Raw genomic sequence first — 18,877 nt, 5'->3', positions numbered from 1 at the left:
AGAATAGAATAGAATAGAAAGAATATAAAATGTAATTTTTAAAAAGCATTCTGAACTAGCTGATGAGTGTATAAATGCTAAGCCTAGTCAATTTGGACTCCCTTCCCTAATCTCTTCCTTTACCCCATCCTTGGGCCTATCTCTCCAGAAACCAAGATGAGTAAAAGACTATCTGTAGCCTCCAGGGACTCAGAGCGTAGGGAAAGTTGGGCCGGTAAGTGAGAGGCAGGTCTATAGACCAGCACCTTGAATGCTTATTATCACCCACCACCTCTGGTTGCAGAGTCACTGCCTTGTGAAGACCACATCAGAGTAGAACTGCGCTCCATAAAGTTTTCAGTGACTGGTTTTTCTTTAACAAAACATCCCTGGATGGGCTTGAATGTCTAACCCTTGGGTAAGGAATGCACTAAGTATTTACATCACCCAGGAACTCCTGAAAGCTTCCCTGTGTGTGTCATCAAGTCCTTTGGCACTCACAGTGGCCCAAATGGGCCGAGTCGAACTGCTTCGGAAGGTTTCCTAGGCTGTAATCTTTATGTGGTGAGGAGCTCTGCTCATATGGCCCCGTAGCGTGTGGCCCTACTAACCAAAAGCTAGTTCGAATCCACCAGCAGCTCCTCCTGGGAGGAAGAGGAACTGTCTGCTCCTTTTATGATTTACAGCCTCAGAAACCCAGGGTTGGAGGGTCAGAAACCTGCTGGAGTACCACTGAGTCAGAACCAACGATGAGTTGCAGTTTCTTGTGAGTTTAGTCATAGGAGCAGATTGGCAGGTCTTTCTCCTGAAGAGCGTCGAGTGGGTTCAAATGGCCCACCTTTTGGTCAGCAACTGAGTGTTTAACCATTGCGCCACCAGGTCTCCTTTAAAATTTGCAGGGACCGCAAACCAGGCAAAGGGGATAACAAACCCATCTCCAGCCCCACCTGAGACCTATGAGCTGGGATCTGTAGTTTAGCAAGAACTCCAGGAGATTTGCATCAAAGTTTGAGAAGTCGAGGTACAACAGTCACAGGATAGTGATGAATTCACTGTGAAGGTCAAGGTGAGGAAGTGCAAGTGGGACTCTAAAGGAAAGTCCTGGGAAGCTTCCTGGAAGAGGTGGCACTTGAACTGAGCCTTGCAAGATGAGCAGACTTTGAATAGGTGGAGAACTCCAGGCCAGGCGCTCAAAGCGGAAGCCCTCGGGCTCTTGGGGCTGGAAAACACAGAGGTGTGGTGGTGCCTGGGACTCCCTTTTAAAGGTTATGGGGATCTATGTAAAGGCAGTGAGCTGGGGAGTCCGCTTAGACTGATACCTCTAGTTACAGAAGACCAGGCACATTTTGAGGGAGACCGGGGCTGAGAGAGGTGAGTCATGCTACCCAGGCCTCAGCATCACCCCCCACAAGACATGAGTATATTTTGGGGAGCAAACTTCCAGGAGGGCCTAGGGGAGGCTGAGAGGAGTCTTGCTCACGCTTCCACCCCACCTTCCTCCTGCACCCCCAGATCCACTCGGACTCGGACGAGGGCGACGGTGCCATCAAGTACACCATCTCAGGCGAGGGCGCTGGTACCATCTTCCTGATTGACGAGCTGACGGGTGACATCCATGCCATGGAGCGCCTGGACCGTGAGCAGAAAACCTTCTACACCCTGCGTGCCCAGGCCCGTGACCGCGCCACCAACCGCCTGCTGGAGCCCGAGTCGGAATTCATCATCAAGGTTCAGGACATCAACGACAGTGAGCCCCGCTTCCTGCATGGGCCCTACATTGGCAGCGTGGCCGAGCTCTCACCAACAGGTGGGCCCTGCTGCAGGGTGTAAGGAGCTGGGTGATCGCTTCCCAGGGGAGGGGAGACACCCCAGGGGAAGGCAGGGCCAGGTCCCCAGTGGGAGCCTGCTGGGGAGGCAGTGGGGGCTCTTTAGGGGTGCAGAAGAGGCAGGAAACCCTGTCTGAGGCTGAGGGCACTGGAGTGAGCACAGCTACCCAGACACTATCACTGTCACACACACACACACACACACACACACACACACACACATACAAACACACACACCTGGACAGAGAGTCGCTCAGATGGACTCAGCCGCATGCATGGACGTGGCCCCCACGTGGACCCACATCTGTATCTACATGTGGACCCAGCCACACAGTCACAGTCCTCTGTCCACATACTGTCACACAGCAGACATAACTGTGCACCTGGACAGAATCATACACATGGACACAGCCATATAGGGATATTTACGGGTATGGCCCCCGACATGGACACAGACCTGCATCTACATGTGGACACAGCCACACGGTCATCACCATGAACTCTGGCATGGACACACACACATGTGCACACACACACACACACACACACACACACACACAGAGCCAGGTATCTGGATACCACTGCACATACAAGCACAGCATCATGCGTGACACGTGTGACCTCACCTGTCCACCTGGGCCCACACCACCCGCTGGCACAGCTCCACACCCAGCACAAGGGTACAGCTACCCCTCAGGCCCACAGTGACACAGCCCCCCACAGACCCAGTGGTCTTGACACAAAGCTACACCAGAGAGCCAGACTCAAGCTCCAGATAACATTCCATAGAGAGCAGTCACATGACCAGACACAACTAGACATGGCACCCCTATAAACCATAAACCACCACCAGGACACAGAGTGAAGATAAGGCCCCCTCATAGGCCCACACATAGCCTCACACCCTGCTACAACCCCTGGAAACCCCATGCAGGGAACAGCCCTTCACAGAGATGTCCACAGACAGCCGACTGCACAGACACAGGCGAACAGCACACCAGACATCAGCATTGTGGGCTAGTTCCATTTGGTGTGGGCATCGCCAAGGGCGCTAGGTGCCAACAACTTACTGGGGACCAGATGAGCCTACTACCTCCCACAGGGGGTGCCAGGTATTGTCCAACCATAAAGGTCCCACCTAGCCTGGGCTCCTAGGCTCTGGGGAAAGCTGACATGTGGAGAGAGAGGGACAGTAGCTACCATCTCCTTCCCCATCAGCGTGCTAACCGAAGGTCTCAGCACACTGGATTGGACAGGGCAGCGGTCCTGTGTCCTGGTCTCCACTCCCTAACAGCCTTTGTCCAGGGCTTCCAAGTCTGCACCTGACTGCTGAGGAGTTTGGGGGTTCTTGGTAGAGAGTACAGCAGGGCCCTAGCCCCCCACCATGTTGGCCAAATCTTGCAGACTGATGAGTAATGAGTGGGGTTGCATAGATGGGGACGGAGGAAGTGGGAGAGTGTTGGGCACAGAGGTGGAGGGGATGAAGGAGGAACAGTGCGGGTGTATGTATGTAGACATGGTGCAGACTGGTGTACACCCCACCCCCCAGTGCACATGAGCCTGGTGTCCATCCACGCGTGTGCAGATGTGCCCATGTGTTCACACCCACAGGCAGAGCTGCATTCGTGAGTGCACACATGCATGCAGATGTTTGCTGTGTGACTAGCCAAATGGCATTTTAAGGTCTGTGCATGCTATGTGTTCATTTAACAGATATTTTAGGCACTGGGGACCTAGCAGTGAACAGATGGATAAGACCCCCTGCTCTCACAGGGGTACATTTTAGTTTGAGGGGAGGCAGGCAGGAGGCAAATAAGCAAATATGTCATTGCTCCAGGAAGGCCTCACTGAAGAGGTGACTTTGATAATTGAAGGAAATTAAAATGTGGGGCTTGGAAAGACCAAACAGCCCATGCAAAGGCCCTGAGGTTGAATTAATTCCCTTAAGGAATTTGGAGGGCTGTATCTGGAGCACAGTGAGTGAGAAGGAGAGACGTGGAGAGTGACCACGGATGCAGCCATGCAGCCCTTAATTGGAGCTTTGCCTTTTAAGCTGATTGAAGCCAGTGGAGGGTTGTGTTCAGAGGAGAGACCTGAACTTAGTTTAAACAGGATCCCATGGCTGTTCTGTCAAGATGGGAATGAGTCGGGGCCAAAGGCAGAGGTAGGAAGTGTAGCGAGTGGAATATGCAAATCGCTTAGACAGGAAATGATGGTGGCTTGGAATAAGGTGCCCCAGTCGGGGTGTTGAAAAGATCGACTTGAGGGTCTATTTGGAAAGTAGGACTGAAAGCCTTTGCTAATGGACTGAATGTAGGATGCGAGAAAAAGAACATTTGAGGATGGCTGTCGGGATTTTTGACCTCAGCAATTAACTAGATGGAGTTTCCATTACTGAGATGGTGAAACAGTGCGGGGGAAGAGATTTGGGGATGGAAGGAAGTGAAGAGTTTGGTTTCCGACAGGCTGAGTTGGAAACACTGAGGACCCAGCAGAGATCCTTAAAAAAGCAGTTGAATTTACCTGTCCAAGGGAGAGGGCTGACTGGAGAGATTAACTTGGAAGTTGTCCATGGTCAGAGCCTCATGGCAACTTAGAAACCCATTTTCCAGGTGGGAAAACTGAGGCTCAAGGGCACTATGACTTGTCCAAGTTCTCATGTAGCAAGTCAAAGGCAGTTCCAGGTCCAGCACCCCTCACCCCGGAACTCTGATTCAAGAAGAGATGGCCTGTCTTCCTTCCTGAGCTGCACATCTTTGCACCCAAAAGCCAGAAGGGTAGTCAGAGATGAGGCTGGAGAAGGAAGCAAAGAACCTCAGGAGAAAGCAGAGAGCCTGGGACCAGACTTGGAATTTAGAACATTCCTTCTCTGAAGTGTAGAAGATGGGGAAGGACATGGGTGTGCCAGGTGGAGATGTGGCCTCTTATGTCCACATTAGTGGCTCATGTTTTAAACCTCACTCTCTGAGAGGTGCGCAGACAGGTGTTAGCATCCCCATTGAAAAGATAGGAACACTGAGGCCCAGAGAGATGTACCCACCATTGCTTGGGAAGTCCACGAGTGAGCATTTAAATTGCAGGGCGTCAGACTGCCCAGATTCCTGTTTCATACATGGAGAAACTGAGGCAGAAAGAAGGAGAAGGACCTGCCAAGGTCCCACGGGGAGTCCAAGGCAGAGCTGGCCCCCAGCAGGTCCTGCGGACCCACACCTTGTCTTACCCAGCTCCCACCCATCCGCCTTCCACTCCGGGAAAAGTCAGGCAGAGGGACTCAACTGGGCCAAGTGGGGAGCTCAGGAGGGGGCGGGCGGAAGCCGAAATTAAATTCGTTTATTTCATTTGAGTAAGTTTTTGAAGGAGAAGCAAATCCGACACCAGGGTGCTAGCGGAGGCTCCAGGCCGCTTTGAAAATCAGTCACAATTACGGGGCCTCCTGATCGAGCTGAGGGGGGCGGGGCGGACAAGCGGTACTGGGGGCCGGGCAGCTTCGGAGATCAGAGGAAGCAGGGACGCAGCGCAGGACATGAAAGGCGGCTGTGCTCCCAAATTAAACTACTCAGAGCTTAAAAGAGAAGGCAAGTGTGCTGGGGGCCCTGATGGGCCAAGCTCGCGAGGAGGGGCGCCCAGCCACGCAGCGGTAGTGATGCAGGAAGCAGGGCTGCAGCTGGAGGAGGCAGGAGACCCGGCTCCCCATGTGGCCGCAGGCAAGTCGCTGCCCATGCTGGACCCCAGATTCCCTTCTGAGTATTTGAGAGGCCTACGCATCCAGCAGATGTGTCTTGGGGACCTACTGTGTGCCTAGCATTGTTCCTTAAGGGTCCTATCCTAGGAGGCAGAAAGTCAGAAATAGCAAATATATAATATGCCACATAGTGTGGTCAGGTGGCTTAGCTTGTTGGGAATTGCACCACCAAGCCAACAATCATGCTTCCAATCCACCAGTGGCTCTGCGGGAGAAAGGGGGACCTTCCCCTTTCTTTGACAATTTACAGCCTCAGAAGGTCATTGAAGGGTCTGCAAGAGTCAAAATCATCGGGACAGCAGTGAGCTTGAGCGGGCTGGGAAGGAGGTAATCAAGGTACTATCGAGGGAGTGCTCTTTTCGGTAAAGTGGTCAAGGAAGAACTCTGTGTGTAAGAGAACTTTGAAGGAATATCCTAAGGGAACAAATTGAGGAGTTCCGTTAAACAGTGCTTTTCAGACCTCTTTGTGCATCCAGATTAGCTGGTGAGCTTGTTGAAGCTCTGGGTGTGGTTCTCATGCCGTTAAAGCTCAGGACGTGGGCTTTCCAGTATGTCCGGAGTGGTGCCTGAAAGAGACCATGTTTCTAATAAGTCCCTAGGGGTTGCTGATCCTGCTGGTTTGAAGACACCCCTCCCCTGCCCCACTCCTTTTGAGAAGCACTGAGCTGTATTCCAGGCTGAGGCAGCATCAGGTGCAAAGATCCTGAGGCAGTCTGTTTGTCATCTTGAAGACTAGTCCGGAGGGCCGGAAATGAAAGGGACACTATCTCACGAGGCCAGAAGAGGAACTGGGAGCTGGGTCACACAGGACATTTAAAGGCTTCCAGTTGTTCTTCGAGACAGAGAGGAAGTGGCATGATCTAGCTTGTCTTTGAAAAAGGATTCTCTGCAGGCTACCATGTTGAAAATAGACTGGTTGGGAGGAGGGGGATCAGTGAGGAAGCAACTCAAGTGTTCAGGCAAAAGAAGCAGTGATGCTTAGGACCAGAGGAGGAGATAGGAAGAGGTTTTGAGGGGAGCTCTGGTGGCCTAGTGGTAAGGAGCTGCAACTACAATCCCAGAGGCTCACGGTTCGAATCCACCAGATGCTCTGCCGGGGAAGGAGGGACAATCTCCTCCTGTACCAGTCAGATCTGATTTGACGGTACACTCACACAAAAATAATAAAATAAAAATTTAAAAAAAGGAAGAGGTTTTGGATTCCAGATGTACCTTTTTTCTTCTTATTTTTTTTTTTTGTGTGTGTACCGTCAAATCGGATCTGACTGGTACAGGAGGAGATTGTCCTACCTCCAGGAGAGCATCTGCTGGATTCAAACCACGCACCTCTGGGATTGCAGTGCAGCTCCAGATGTACGTTGAAGGCAGAGCCAACAGAGTTTAGGTAAGGACTTGGGTGTGCAGAATGAGAGCAAACAGAGTCCCAAATGATCCTAAGGGTTTTAGCCCAAGTAACTAGCTGGATGGAGCAGCTATTATTGAGACCAGAAAGAGGAGATTTGCCACACGCAATTACTAATTCTGTGTTGGATGTGTTAAGATTGAGATGAACTATCCACTAGAAATCCAAGCAGAGATGTGGAAGGAATGGTTGGATCTCTGAGCCTAGGGCTTAAGAAAGAGATCAAGGCTAGAGAGAGATACAACTTTGAGAGAGAACAAGAGAGAGGGAAATGAAAGTTGGAGGCTGGATCAGTTTACAGAGAGTGAGTTTTGAAGCAAAGGAGTCACATCTGTTATTGCAAGGGGACCAGGCCCTTTCCCTTGGTGCTGTTGTTAGGTGCCATCAGATTGACTATGACTCATAGAGACTCTGTGAACAACAGAACAGAGCTTTGTCCTGTCCTGAAACCCCTCCCCTAGGGAGCCACAGTCTGACCAGTGGGCGGTGAGAGGACTTCACAGCGCTCTCACACCCTGTGGCTCTGTCCACTTAATGATGCTGACGAGACACTGGCCTTGACACTGTTAAAGGATACAGAGATGAAAAGATCAATTCAACACACATCTCTTAACTTCCTTCTGGCCACTACAGGGGATGTAAAGATAACTAATGGAATTAAACTCACACATGTTTAATTGCACCCATCGTATATAAGGGCTTCAGTGTACTTGGCTCTGGAGGGATTATAAAGATGAGTCACCCAATTTAGCAAATATCTATTTGTATCTGCTTTATACGTATCCTCTCAGGGGTAGAGAAATAAGTTTCCCGTGGTATTTGCTGCCATCAAGTCAACTCCCAACTCAAGAGTGCTATTCATAACAGAAAGAAATACTTCTGTGTAACAAATCTGTCTGTCTTAGAGAGGGTGAAACCAAGTCTCCCCTTGGAGGCTAGGATTCTGAAGCCCTACCTCACTTACTTTGGGCACATGGCCAGGAGAGACCGGTCCCTGGAGAAGGACATCATGTTTAGAAGGGTGGACGGACAGCACAGGAGAGGAAGACCCTAGATGAGAGGGATTGATCCAGTGACTGGGGCAGTGGAGGTTGGTGTGTCAGAATAAGTGAGACTGACTCGGGACAGGAAAGGGTTCAGAGCTGCTGTACATAAGGTTGCTATGCATCCCAGGCAACTCAACCAAAAACGTTCTATGACAGGTTTGGAAACAGGAGTGGCATCCACTTCCTAAACAACCTGCCTCTGGAAGCTCTATGAACTTTGATAAATGTTGGTAGTTGTACAAGGGTTTCAGGCCTTTTGTTCACAGGGTTGCTATGAGTTGTGTTAGACTCGAAGGCAATCAACAACAACAACAATCAGCTGTATATCAGTCTATAATACTCACAGGGTTTTCACTGGCTGATTTTTCACAAGAACATCACCAGGCCTTTCTCCCTAGTTTCTCTCAATCTGGACGTTTCGGTCAAACCTTCCTGCCGTAACACACAAATGACCATGAACAGAGAGGTAATGGCTGCATACAAAGTACATGGTCAAGAAAGTGAACCTGGGACTCCCATGTGGAAGGATTGAATTCTACTCTTGAACCACCAGTAAAACCCAGAAAAAAATAAGTACCTACATAGCTGCTTTCAGTTCAGTAAGGACACGGTAATGCCTTTACCGTGTGTGCATGGTAATTTGCTTGTGTGGGGATTCAAAGATGAGAAAGTCGTGGTGACCTCAAAGCGGAAGCGAATCAGTCGCATCTCATAGGCCAACACTAAGAGTTGGCAGTGGCTGTGAGACTGTGTTGAGAAGGAGTCTGAGGCCTCACCCAGGCTCAGCAGAAAAGAATGCCACAATTGATTAGTGATGTCTGCTGTGGGCAAAGGAAGAAGAGTGGGGAATGCCATAGAGTTGACATCACTGGACTAGAGGGTCAGGGCTCAGCCGACTGTGGAAACGGGAAGGGGCCCTGCCGCAGCCACTTTGCCATGTATTCCTGTTCGTCTGTGAACAGCATCTGTAATAGATGGGGAAAGCCTGTTTTGCAGTATAGCCTGCACTTCTTGGGACATTCGCGAAATAATAGCTATCAGCCAACATTGCTTTCACAGAGCTATTTCCCTTTATTCTCACAATCTTGGGGAATAAGCAGGGCAGGTATTACTGTCCTCATTTTAGCGATGAGCAAATCAAGGAAAAGAGAGATAAAGTGAGCTTTGCACAGAAAGAACTGGAGCCAGAACCAGTCCCAGAAACTGGAGCCAGAGCTCAAGTTACTTGACCCTGTGTGCACGGCTTCCTTGGGGAACGCGCTGTGACCGTTTATTGAGCTTGCAAGGACTTTGCAGCTTGCAAAGCACTTTCACATCCTTAATCTCATTTCATCCTCCCAGGGGCTCTTCTGGGATAAGTGTTGACACCCATATTTTACAACTAGGGAACTGAGGCTTAAAGAGGAGAAAGAACATGGCATTGGGAGGGTACCCTGCTTCCCAAATTCAGTGCTTGTGGGGGGCAGAGGACAGGGAGGCATAGGGGAAGCAGGAGGCGGTGTGCTCCCCTCGGGCCTCATTTGGGAAACGCGGCCACAGGCTGGGAGCCTCCGACTGTCCCATCTTCAGCCGGAGAGAGAGGACGGCTCAGCAGCCCTCGGGCCCAAGCCAGGAATCAATCGCTGGCCTCTGCAGAGACAACTTCTAAAGATGTTTTTAATTAAAGTCCAGGAAGATCTATATGTGCAATATCTCCTCGCCTAGCAACGGCACTTGCTCTCACCGCCCAGCTTGGGGGAACAGGACAGAAGGGTTCTGGTGGGGAGAGGTGGTGGGGCGGGGCAGAGGCGCTGGTCCTCAGGAGTGGGCCTCATGGGCCAGGTACTCCAGGTAGAGAGTCTTTTTCATCGATAACTTACTCAACAACATGAGTATCTTCTTCTGCGCCCAGTTCTGTGCCTGCATGACACTGGAGTACAAGCTACCAACCAACCTCCAAACGTCGAATGCATAGCATGTGCTCCGGGAATTGTTGGGTGAATCAATGGAACAGAATTTTATTTATTTTTTAAAAAAAGCTTTCCTTTCTACAACTGGCAGGAGATTGGTTGTCCCAACAAAAGAGGTCACTACTTATTTGAGGCAAGGATTCTGAGGTTCTGCCTAACATACTTTGGACATGTTGTGAAGAGAGACCGGTCCTTAGAGAGGGACATCATGCTTGGGAGGGTGGAGGGACGGCACAGGAGAGGAAGGCCCTCTATGAGGTGGATTGATTCAGTGACTGGGATAATTGGGATGGGAGTGTCAGAGACAGTGCGATTGGCACAGGACAGAGCGGAGTTTAGGGCTGTTGTACATAGGGTCGCTATGAGTCGCAGGCGACTCGATGGCACATAACAACAACAACAACAGCAACAACTTATTTGAGAGCTCTCTTTAAGTGTTGAGAGGAGCAAAGAGCTTATGGTCTCAATATGAGGCAGTTGGTGTCTTCTCTCTTGAGGGTGATATATTAGAACCCTAGACATATGACCTAGTGGTAAGAAGCTGTGCTGCAACCCCAAAGGCTCATATTTCAAATCCACCAGCTGCTCCGTGGGAGAAGGATGGGCATTCTCCTCATATTCCATTAACTGCCTCTGAAAACCCAGTGGAGAGTCAGCTATGGCTCGGTTCTGACTCAGTGGTACTCAACAATATACATATACTAAGGGGGCCCGAAAAGAAAGAAGGGCGAGAGGAGTGTGTGCTGGAATTTCCTGGGGACTGGTGATGTGATGTGATGTGTTTGCTCTGTGGAGGGCTTCCCACCCCATCAGCCAAAAACACCACAATGTCTTTCTTCTCCCTGCCTGCCCTGCCCTCTGTCTCTGTTCCATTTTCCTCTGACTCTGTTTCTCTCTCCACTTGCCTGTTTTATCTCTGCATTTCTGTCTGTTTCCATTTGTCTCTCTCCTACTTGCTGGCTCTGCAGATAGATCTCTGCCACCACATTATCTTTTTGTCTCTGTTCTCATCTCTCTGTCTCTTTGTCATCTTTCTTTTCCGTCTGTCTCTCTGTCCCTTGTTTATGTCCCTGGTGTCCATCCCCTCTTTCTCTCTCTCTCTCTCACTCGCTTTTCCCTCCCATCTTCTGTACCACCCCCTCCGTCCCTGCCCCCTCTCCCTCTTGCCCGTGACCTCCCCCTCCCTCCCAGCCTCTTTCCAGCATCTCCTGTGTATCATTCATCTGCATTAGGCTGCCCTGACTGGGCAGCTAGAAGTGAGGTCAAGGCCAGCCCAGTGAGCTGGCATTATAAGTGATGATCGAAGAGGGAGCTGGAGGAGGGTGGGGAGGGGAGGGGGGTGAGAGCTTGAGAGGGGGCTTGTTTCCTGTGTAATCTGAGCGTTCCGGGGGAATCGACAAGTGGTTTTTAATTTTTAATAGAAAGCATTCTGCGCAGTTCAGGCAGCAGCAGGGAGTGGGACTCATTTTTTAGAAATGTTTGAGAAACCAAATCTGAGCCAAGGGTTTCCCCAGGCCCAGCAGGGCAGCAGTGGGAAGTCGGGAAGAGGCAGGAAGATAATAATTACAAACATCTTCATAATAATGACACTTGGTCACCTCGGTGGAAGACTTTGTTCTTTTTCCAGAGTGCGGCTTCTCTTTTATCTCATTAAGGGGTCTCCCATGACCTGGGGAGACCAGGGGAGAAAGTGTTTTCTCCGTTTTACAGAAGGAAGGGGTGGCCTGAGACCTGGGCAGGTCAGGGAGTTCTCCCACAGTCCCCCTGAGACAGAGCTGGAATGAAAAGTCACGTCCCCAGTCCCTGAGCTCCACTTCCCACAGTACCACCCCTCAATCCCATGTCATCTGAGTTTCCCCCTGGGCTTCCTGGAGCCTGAATCAGGGGCTCAGATGCCCCTCACACATGGTGAGGACTGAGGGAAAAGAAAATAAAGAATTAAATCCCAAGAGCCAGGACATGGATTTCAATTTTGACTCCACGACAGATCTCATCAGAGCTACCAGATAAAGCAGAAATGAGGGGTAGACAGGAAGCTTTCTCCTTCCTGATGTGTTCAAGGGTCGTCTTCTGTTCGAGGCCAGTGATACACCATCCTGACCATACAAAGAGTGGGAGAAGGGATGAACTCCTGTTGAGTGCCCACTGCCTGTTTAGCTTCGCCAAACATTTAAATCTTTGATCACTAATCCTCTTAGCAGACCACTCTGCCCCTTCAATATTTCAGGTGAGGATGCAATTCAAATTAGGAGAAGACTTGAGCTAGACACATAGTGAAGAAGTAGAGGGATTTGAACCTGGAACTCTGATGCCACAGTCTGCTCAGTCTCCCTGGAGATGTGGAGGACTCTTCTCCACTGAGTGTCTCCTCTCACAATGGCTTCACATGTCAAGAGGACAGCTGTCTTGGTGGCCTGTTTAGGTATTAGTCACAGCAAGGACACAATAGCATGGAGAGGATGGCATGACAGACAGACAGGCCTGGCTTGACTCTTTTTCATTACTTGCTAATGATGTGACCTTGGGAAGGTCACAGACACCTCTGTGACTGACTCAGTTTCCTCATCTGTCCAGTAAGAGGTTGAGTCTAGGACAGCAGTTCTCCGCCTGAGATGCACGTTGAATCCCTCTGAGAGCTTAATGAAAGTTCCTTTCCCCCCCTCCCCCCCACCTGCAGAGAGACCCTATTCTGGGTTTGGGCTCAGCATGTTGTATTTTAAAGTTCCCCGGAGATTCTTCTGCACAAGGAGGTTGAGAACCACTTGTTCCTGGCTCTCCACGGACCAGCTTTGACAGCTGTGCCATTCTACATGGATCCTTAGGTCCTGAGGTCCTGTTTACCCAGTAATCACTAGCACAGTACTTCCCAGTCCAGGCCAAATACAGACCCTCATTCCAAACGAGCAAAGGGCTGACATCAGCACCATGGACAGCAGATGTCTCTGCCCCATTGACTTTTTCCACCTTGAACTCAGCTGGGCTATCCAGGACTGCTGACCCCAACTCCTGTCTTTTCTCCTCCTTTTCTGTCTCTGAAGCTCTCACTTTCCCATCTAATCTTATCCACTGTCCCCCATGCCCAAGCAGGATACACTGATATTTTCTATCAGACAAACTGGGTTTGCAAGATAAACTTGTACTTCATTTCACTCTGCCTTCATTTTAAAATGGAAATTCTAATAGAGTTTATTTCCAAGCTTCATATCAAATTCATGAGATACATGATTCTTACCATAGCATTTAACATGAAATATATATATATATATATATATATATATATATATATATATATATATATATATATATATATATATAGAGAGAGAGAGAGAGAGAGAGAGAGAGAGTTATTATCAAGTGAGATGCTTGTGTTTCAGTGGTAGAATTTTCATGGATATTTGAGAGACTCAAGTTTGACTGTCAACCATACCCTTCATACAGAGCCACTGATGGCCTGTCGGTGGATGTTTGTGTTGCTCTGAAGCTGAACAAGTTTGAATGGCGCTTGCAGGTTAAGACTAGGAAGAAAGGCCTGGCCATCTCCTTTTAAAAGTCAACCAGTGAAAAACCCTGTGACTCACAAAGGTTGGGTCTGATCATGAGGATGGTTCAAGACAAGTGCTGATATAGAACTAGTAACCGGTCTTACTCATTTTCATTTTAACCCTTAACTATGCATAGACCTCTCTTCAACTGGCAAATGAGAAAGATGTGGTTTGCTTCTGGAGCTGGCTCATATCAGCTCACGAGAGTCCAGTAATGATTTTTCTGGAGTTTTGTGAGCCAGCTGATGTCCCATTGGTAATTTGAAAGTACCCAGGATAGAGGATTTGTACCCCAGAAGTCAGCAAAAGCAACAAACCAGGAGTTCCTTCACCAGCGCCATGATGACACATTTTCCATCACAACCTCATCATGAGCTGGTGCGAGGACTGAAGGAGACTGGGCCCAGTGGTATCCTGCAGCATAGAAACTGCTAGACCCAGTAGTTGTTGTGTACCGTTGAGTTGGAAGTGGCCCATGGCTGACCCTCTAGCCAGTTTTCGGAAGCAGTTAACTGCATGAGAGGAGACTGCCCCATCTTTCTCTTGTGGACCAGCTGGTGGTGATCCCAAAGTGGCCACCACAAACCGGGCACCTTTTTATCTACTAGTTGAGGGGATCTGCTGACTTGTGAAGAAGGTAAGGGTGGAGGGGGGGTGAGCCATTCCCCGGGGGTCTGGGACTTGAGGTGGTGAATCACTGACCCTTCACCATCCCGGCATGTCCGCATTAACTGTAATGGCTGCAATAAAGAACCCCGGATTGAGGAAATGATTCCACCATCCCCGAGGGAGTCTCTGGGATGCAGCCAGGGAGAGAGGGAGGGCTCAGCCTGGTCTCTGGGGAGTCACTCAGCCAGCATTGTGCCTGGCCCTGGAGATAGGGCGGGGGAGTGTCAGGGAGGACCCTCCCTCCTCATAGTTCTAACAGCCACTATCTGCTGGGCACCCACCCCTGAGCCTGATGCTTTGTGTGTCTTCTCCCATTTCAATACGTCAGTGAGGGAGGCACAATTGTGCCATCGTACACTGCCAGGCACTGCCTCCTGAGATGACAATGACAACAGCCTGCATTTATTGAGTTCCTAGCACGAGCCCAGCACTGGCTTCAGTGCTGAACATAGAAATCTATTTGAATTCTCACAGCAATCCCAGAGGTTTGATAGTACAATTATCCTACTTCACAAATGAGAATAGGAGGCGCAGAGAGTTCGTGACATACCCGAGGTCAAACTGCTACTAAGTGAGAGAGCGGTCACTGGCTGTGACTCAGTCCAGTGGGCCACCATCCCCGGAGTCACCGGGCCCCGCACTGACATCAAGTCCCAGGAGGGCTTTGACATCAGTGAGTCCCGCGTTCAAATCTCATCACTTGCTCACTGTGTGTCCTGGCTCCTGTCTTTTCCGCTGTGACCTGTTTCATCACATGTAACATTAGGGGCACCTCTCTGCTCTCAGAGATGCTGTGAGGATTCAGGATGATTAAATGAATGACTCAGTAGAGGCTGTTCCTTTCTCTGTGTGGAAAGGAGACATTTAGGCCTATGCACTTGGCCCTGAGTGAAAACCTCATGGAGAGTGACATCAGAAAGGAGGGGACATGCCCGCCCTTCTTCTTACCTTCTCCAGGCAACTCCCATGGTTGACATGGGGCTGGATCTGCCAGAGAGAAAGAGAGAGAGAGAGAGAGAGAGAGAGTGAGAGAGGGAGAGAGGCGCATTGCAGGGCCAGTTTAGGAGGCTGGACTGGGAGGGGGCTACCCAGAGAGGGAAATGAGAAATGCAAAAGAGTGAAAAATAAATACATGTGTCTGTCTGGAATGATCGAGGGCCCCAGGCTGGAGGCGGGAGAGGCAGGCGGCGGGCTGGGCTTAGCAGAATTGCTGCAGTTGCATTTCCAGACTCACTCATTAGCCAGGCTGTAAACTGGCCTTGCCTCCCAGCATGCAGCCTGCTGGCCTGGAGAATCCATCCTGGCCCCCAGGAGGGTCCCATCCAGACCCTAGGCAGGCCAAGCCGCCACCCCTCCACAGCAGGACACCCAGCAGAGGGCCTGTCTCAGAAATGGGACCGCAGTCTTCTCCAAGAAGACTCCCTTCTCAGGTTCTCCACCCGACCCCTCCCAGGAAGGTTCCAGAAGACGGAGCAGACAGGTTGGACCTGACAGTGTTGCTGGACCCTCCTTCTGACCCCTCCCCCACACCCCCATGGCCCCGTCCAGCTTCACGTCCCAAGCCCTGCTTTCGTCAAATTGAACATGATGTCAAATTAGAGCCATCTCTGGGACAGGCCGAGAGAAGCTCCCAGTTTAATGAGGCAGCGTCGAAAATCAATAACTTAATTGCCGCTGTTTGATGGACTTTTATCCAATTTATACTCTCCCCAGCAGCCTACGTGCGGAGCATAAGGACGAGTTGGGGAAAAGCTGTCTGGGCACCTAGGGGGAGGGGCAAGGAGCCCACCATTGCACATAGCCACTTCTCAAAGGAGAATGGGGTATGACTGTCTTCCTGCCCATTGGGCACCAGGGCCAGGGGACTCAGAACTCTGAGCTGTAAGGAATACTTCAGATACAAATGGGCAGGTGTCCCCTGGTGAACAGAGAGTCTGTCCCAGGTCAGAGGGGACCAAGATGGGTAGAAAGATACCTGTACTGGGAGTCAGGTGCCAGGTCCCCAGCCTTGGTTCCGACTCTGTGATGACCTTAAATAACAGCATGAAAACTATAGTGGTCAGTCACCATCGATTAAGCACTTGACTGCTAGGCAAAAGGCTGGTGGTTCGAACCCAACTAGCAGCTCTTTGAGAGCAGGGCCTGGTGGTTTTCTTCCATAAAAGATTCAAAACAAAGCAACAAAAATCCCACAGCCTTCTCCAGAGCAGCTTGCTAGCAGCCCAGTGCTCTGATCACAGCACCACCAGGGAGTCTCGGTGAAGACCACAGGCTGGGACTGGCTCTGGGGACCTCCTAGTCTGCTGCAGAGTTGCTGTGGATTAATCCAGCCAGTGACACCTAACAACAGCCTATTGGGACACTCCTCTGAACCCCTCCGTGCCTGAGTTTCAGTGCGTCCCCTCCATTTCAGCCCTTGGTCCAGAGTTGTTCCTATTTTGGTGAAGAGGAAACTTGAGATTTGAGAAACTGCCCCTAAAGCGAGATTTGAACTCATGCGATGATTCCGTAGCCACCTTGGTGTCACTAGAAAGTAGCCAGTCATGAAGCAGACAGAATGTGAGGGGATGAGGGCTGCCAGGAGGCTGGCTTCTCTGGGCATGGGGTAGGTGAGCGGGATTTGTACACTCACCCCAGGTAATCTCTGTCTTGCTTCGTCCCCGGGGCCCAGGTACGTCAGTGATGCAGGTGATGGCCTCAGATGCGGATGACCCCACGTATGGCAGCAGCGCTCGGCTGGTGTACAGTGTGCTGGACGGCGAGCACCACTTCACCGTGGACCCCAAGACTGGTGAGAGGTGGGGCCTATACAGGGGCGGGGCCTGACCAAGGGGCGGGGCCTGCGGGAGCCCGGGGGCGGGGCCAGGTGGGCCGGCCTGGAGCCCCAGACCAGTGTCTGTTCTTAAAGCCCTTCAGGTCTAGCTCTTCCAAACAGTAGGAGGGATTCTGCAGAAATGAGACGTGGAGCCATGCTGCTCACTCCAGAAGACGTCAGTGTGACGGGTGGGACAGCCAAACAAGAAGAGGAGCAGACTGAGGGACAGAGAATTAGCCAATTGTGAGGGAAGGGTCTTTAAAGGTTACAGAAGGACAGTCAGGAGACAGCAGCTGTCAACGACCTGAAAGGACTTTAGAAGTGGGAGCTTGGTGGCCCCACTTGTTCTTCGAGCTAAATTGAGGCGAGCCTCTCTGCAGCCCTTAGGATAGGTTTGGGGGACGTTGCGTGAAGGACACTTTTTAGCAATTTCAAAAGCTGTCTTCCCATGGCAGTTATTTGGGATCTGGTGAAACGTATTTAAAGGAGAGATGCGGTCACGACCGCTTCCCCAGCTCCACCAAGCTGTGGAGTTGCACCCACACTCATCCTACCCCACCTCACTCGCTATGAGGTCAGAATCTGACTTATTTTCTAAGGGTCTTGGGAGAGACAGGAAGCAGAGACAAAAGAGGAAACAGGCTCAGAGAGGTGCAGCAACCCAGGTGAGGTCACACAGCATAAAGAGGCTTTTGGTTCCTTGAGTGGTGGCGTCTCATGGCCCCCTTGATAGAGGAGGAAGGGGGTGGAGGAAGGGGGTAGGGTGAGGGCAGATGGGCCCCCAGGCTCATAGAACGTTTCGCAGACTCAAGGGGCTGATGGTTTGGTGGGGGGGCAGGGGCCATGAGGGAGATGAGGGTGCAAGCAAGGCTTCTTGGAAGCAGAAGCTGCGGATCTCGAAAGGATCCTTCTCAGCGTTGGTCTGGCTGAGATTTCGGAGAAGGGCATTGCAGGCAGAGAACGTGGCAGAGCCAGGATCTGGGTGGAAGAACACTGCAGGAGGCATGTGGGGAATTGTAAGCAAGGCCAGCCGGCTGGAGAGGCTGGAGTCCTGAGAGGTTCAGGAACACAGGCTGGAGTGGAGACAGTAGACCAGGCGAAGGAGCTTGCATTTTTATCCTGAGGACAACGGGAGGGGGCATTGATGGATCTGGGGTTTTGTTTGTGTGCTTTTCTCTCCCATGCCATCTTTGCTCAGTCCTTGCAAAAATAATACATGTTGGGAAACATTCAAACATTAAAGAAAAGAAAAAACACAGAAAATAAAAGGGCTTCTTCCCTCCCCCTCCCCACGCTCCCTGCTCTAGTAATTGAAGTCCCAGGGGTAGCCACTTGGTGTAGAACTCCTATGAGATCTTGGATTCATTTGCTTAAAAAATATTATTATTTTTAATAGGGGACACATTTCCGTGTTCAGAATTCAAAGAGTCCAAAAGGGTATTTAATGACAATTCTATACGCCATCCAATCCCCCAGCCACCAAGTCTCTGTCCCTAAGGCAACCAAGGTAATTTTCTTGCATGACTTTCCAAAGGTATTCTATGCATGTACAAGAAAATAGGTACATGTATTTGGTTTAGTGTTTTCTCTTTATACAAACGATAGCTATACACACATCCTGTCTACAAGGCCCGACTTTCTCCACTTAATAATACATCTTGAAGATTATTCCATATCAGTACCTAAAGAGCTTTCTCATTCTTTCATTTAACTGCTGTTATGGATACACTGAAATTTATTTCGCCAGTCCCCTATTGATGGACACTTACGCTGCTTCCAATCTTTTGCTACAACGCACAATGCTATAATGAATAACCTCGTACATACATCATTTTGCGCCCGTGTGAGTGTATCTGCAGGATAATTTTCGGGAAGTGGAAAAGCTGGGTCAAAGAGCATGTGCATTT

At 50.4% G+C, this 18,877-nt stretch overlaps 1 protein-coding gene across 1 annotated transcript in view; it reads left to right on the top strand.

Moving 5' to 3' along the window:
• Positions 1-18,877, top strand: part of CDH22 (cadherin 22, type 2) — an 89,975-nt gene that overhangs the window by 12,627 nt on the left and 58,471 nt on the right. The window contains exons 2-3 of the mRNA XM_006881592.1: positions 1,492-1,786; positions 16,827-16,946. Of these exons, the coding sequence (XP_006881654.1) occupies positions 1,492-1,786; positions 16,827-16,946 (415 nt within the window). The remainder of the gene's footprint in view (positions 1-1,491; positions 1,787-16,826; positions 16,947-18,877) is intronic.

This window comes from Elephantulus edwardii, unplaced genomic scaffold, assembly GCF_000299155.1.
Source record: "Elephantulus edwardii isolate Elephantulus edwardi_28Jun2011 unplaced genomic scaffold, EleEdw1.0 scaffold00015, whole genome shotgun sequence".
Taxonomy (NCBI): Eukaryota; Metazoa; Chordata; class Mammalia; order Macroscelidea; family Macroscelididae; genus Elephantulus; species Elephantulus edwardii.
The sequence above is the reverse complement of the archived record's forward strand: the minus strand, read 5'-3'. Positions and strand labels throughout refer to the sequence as shown.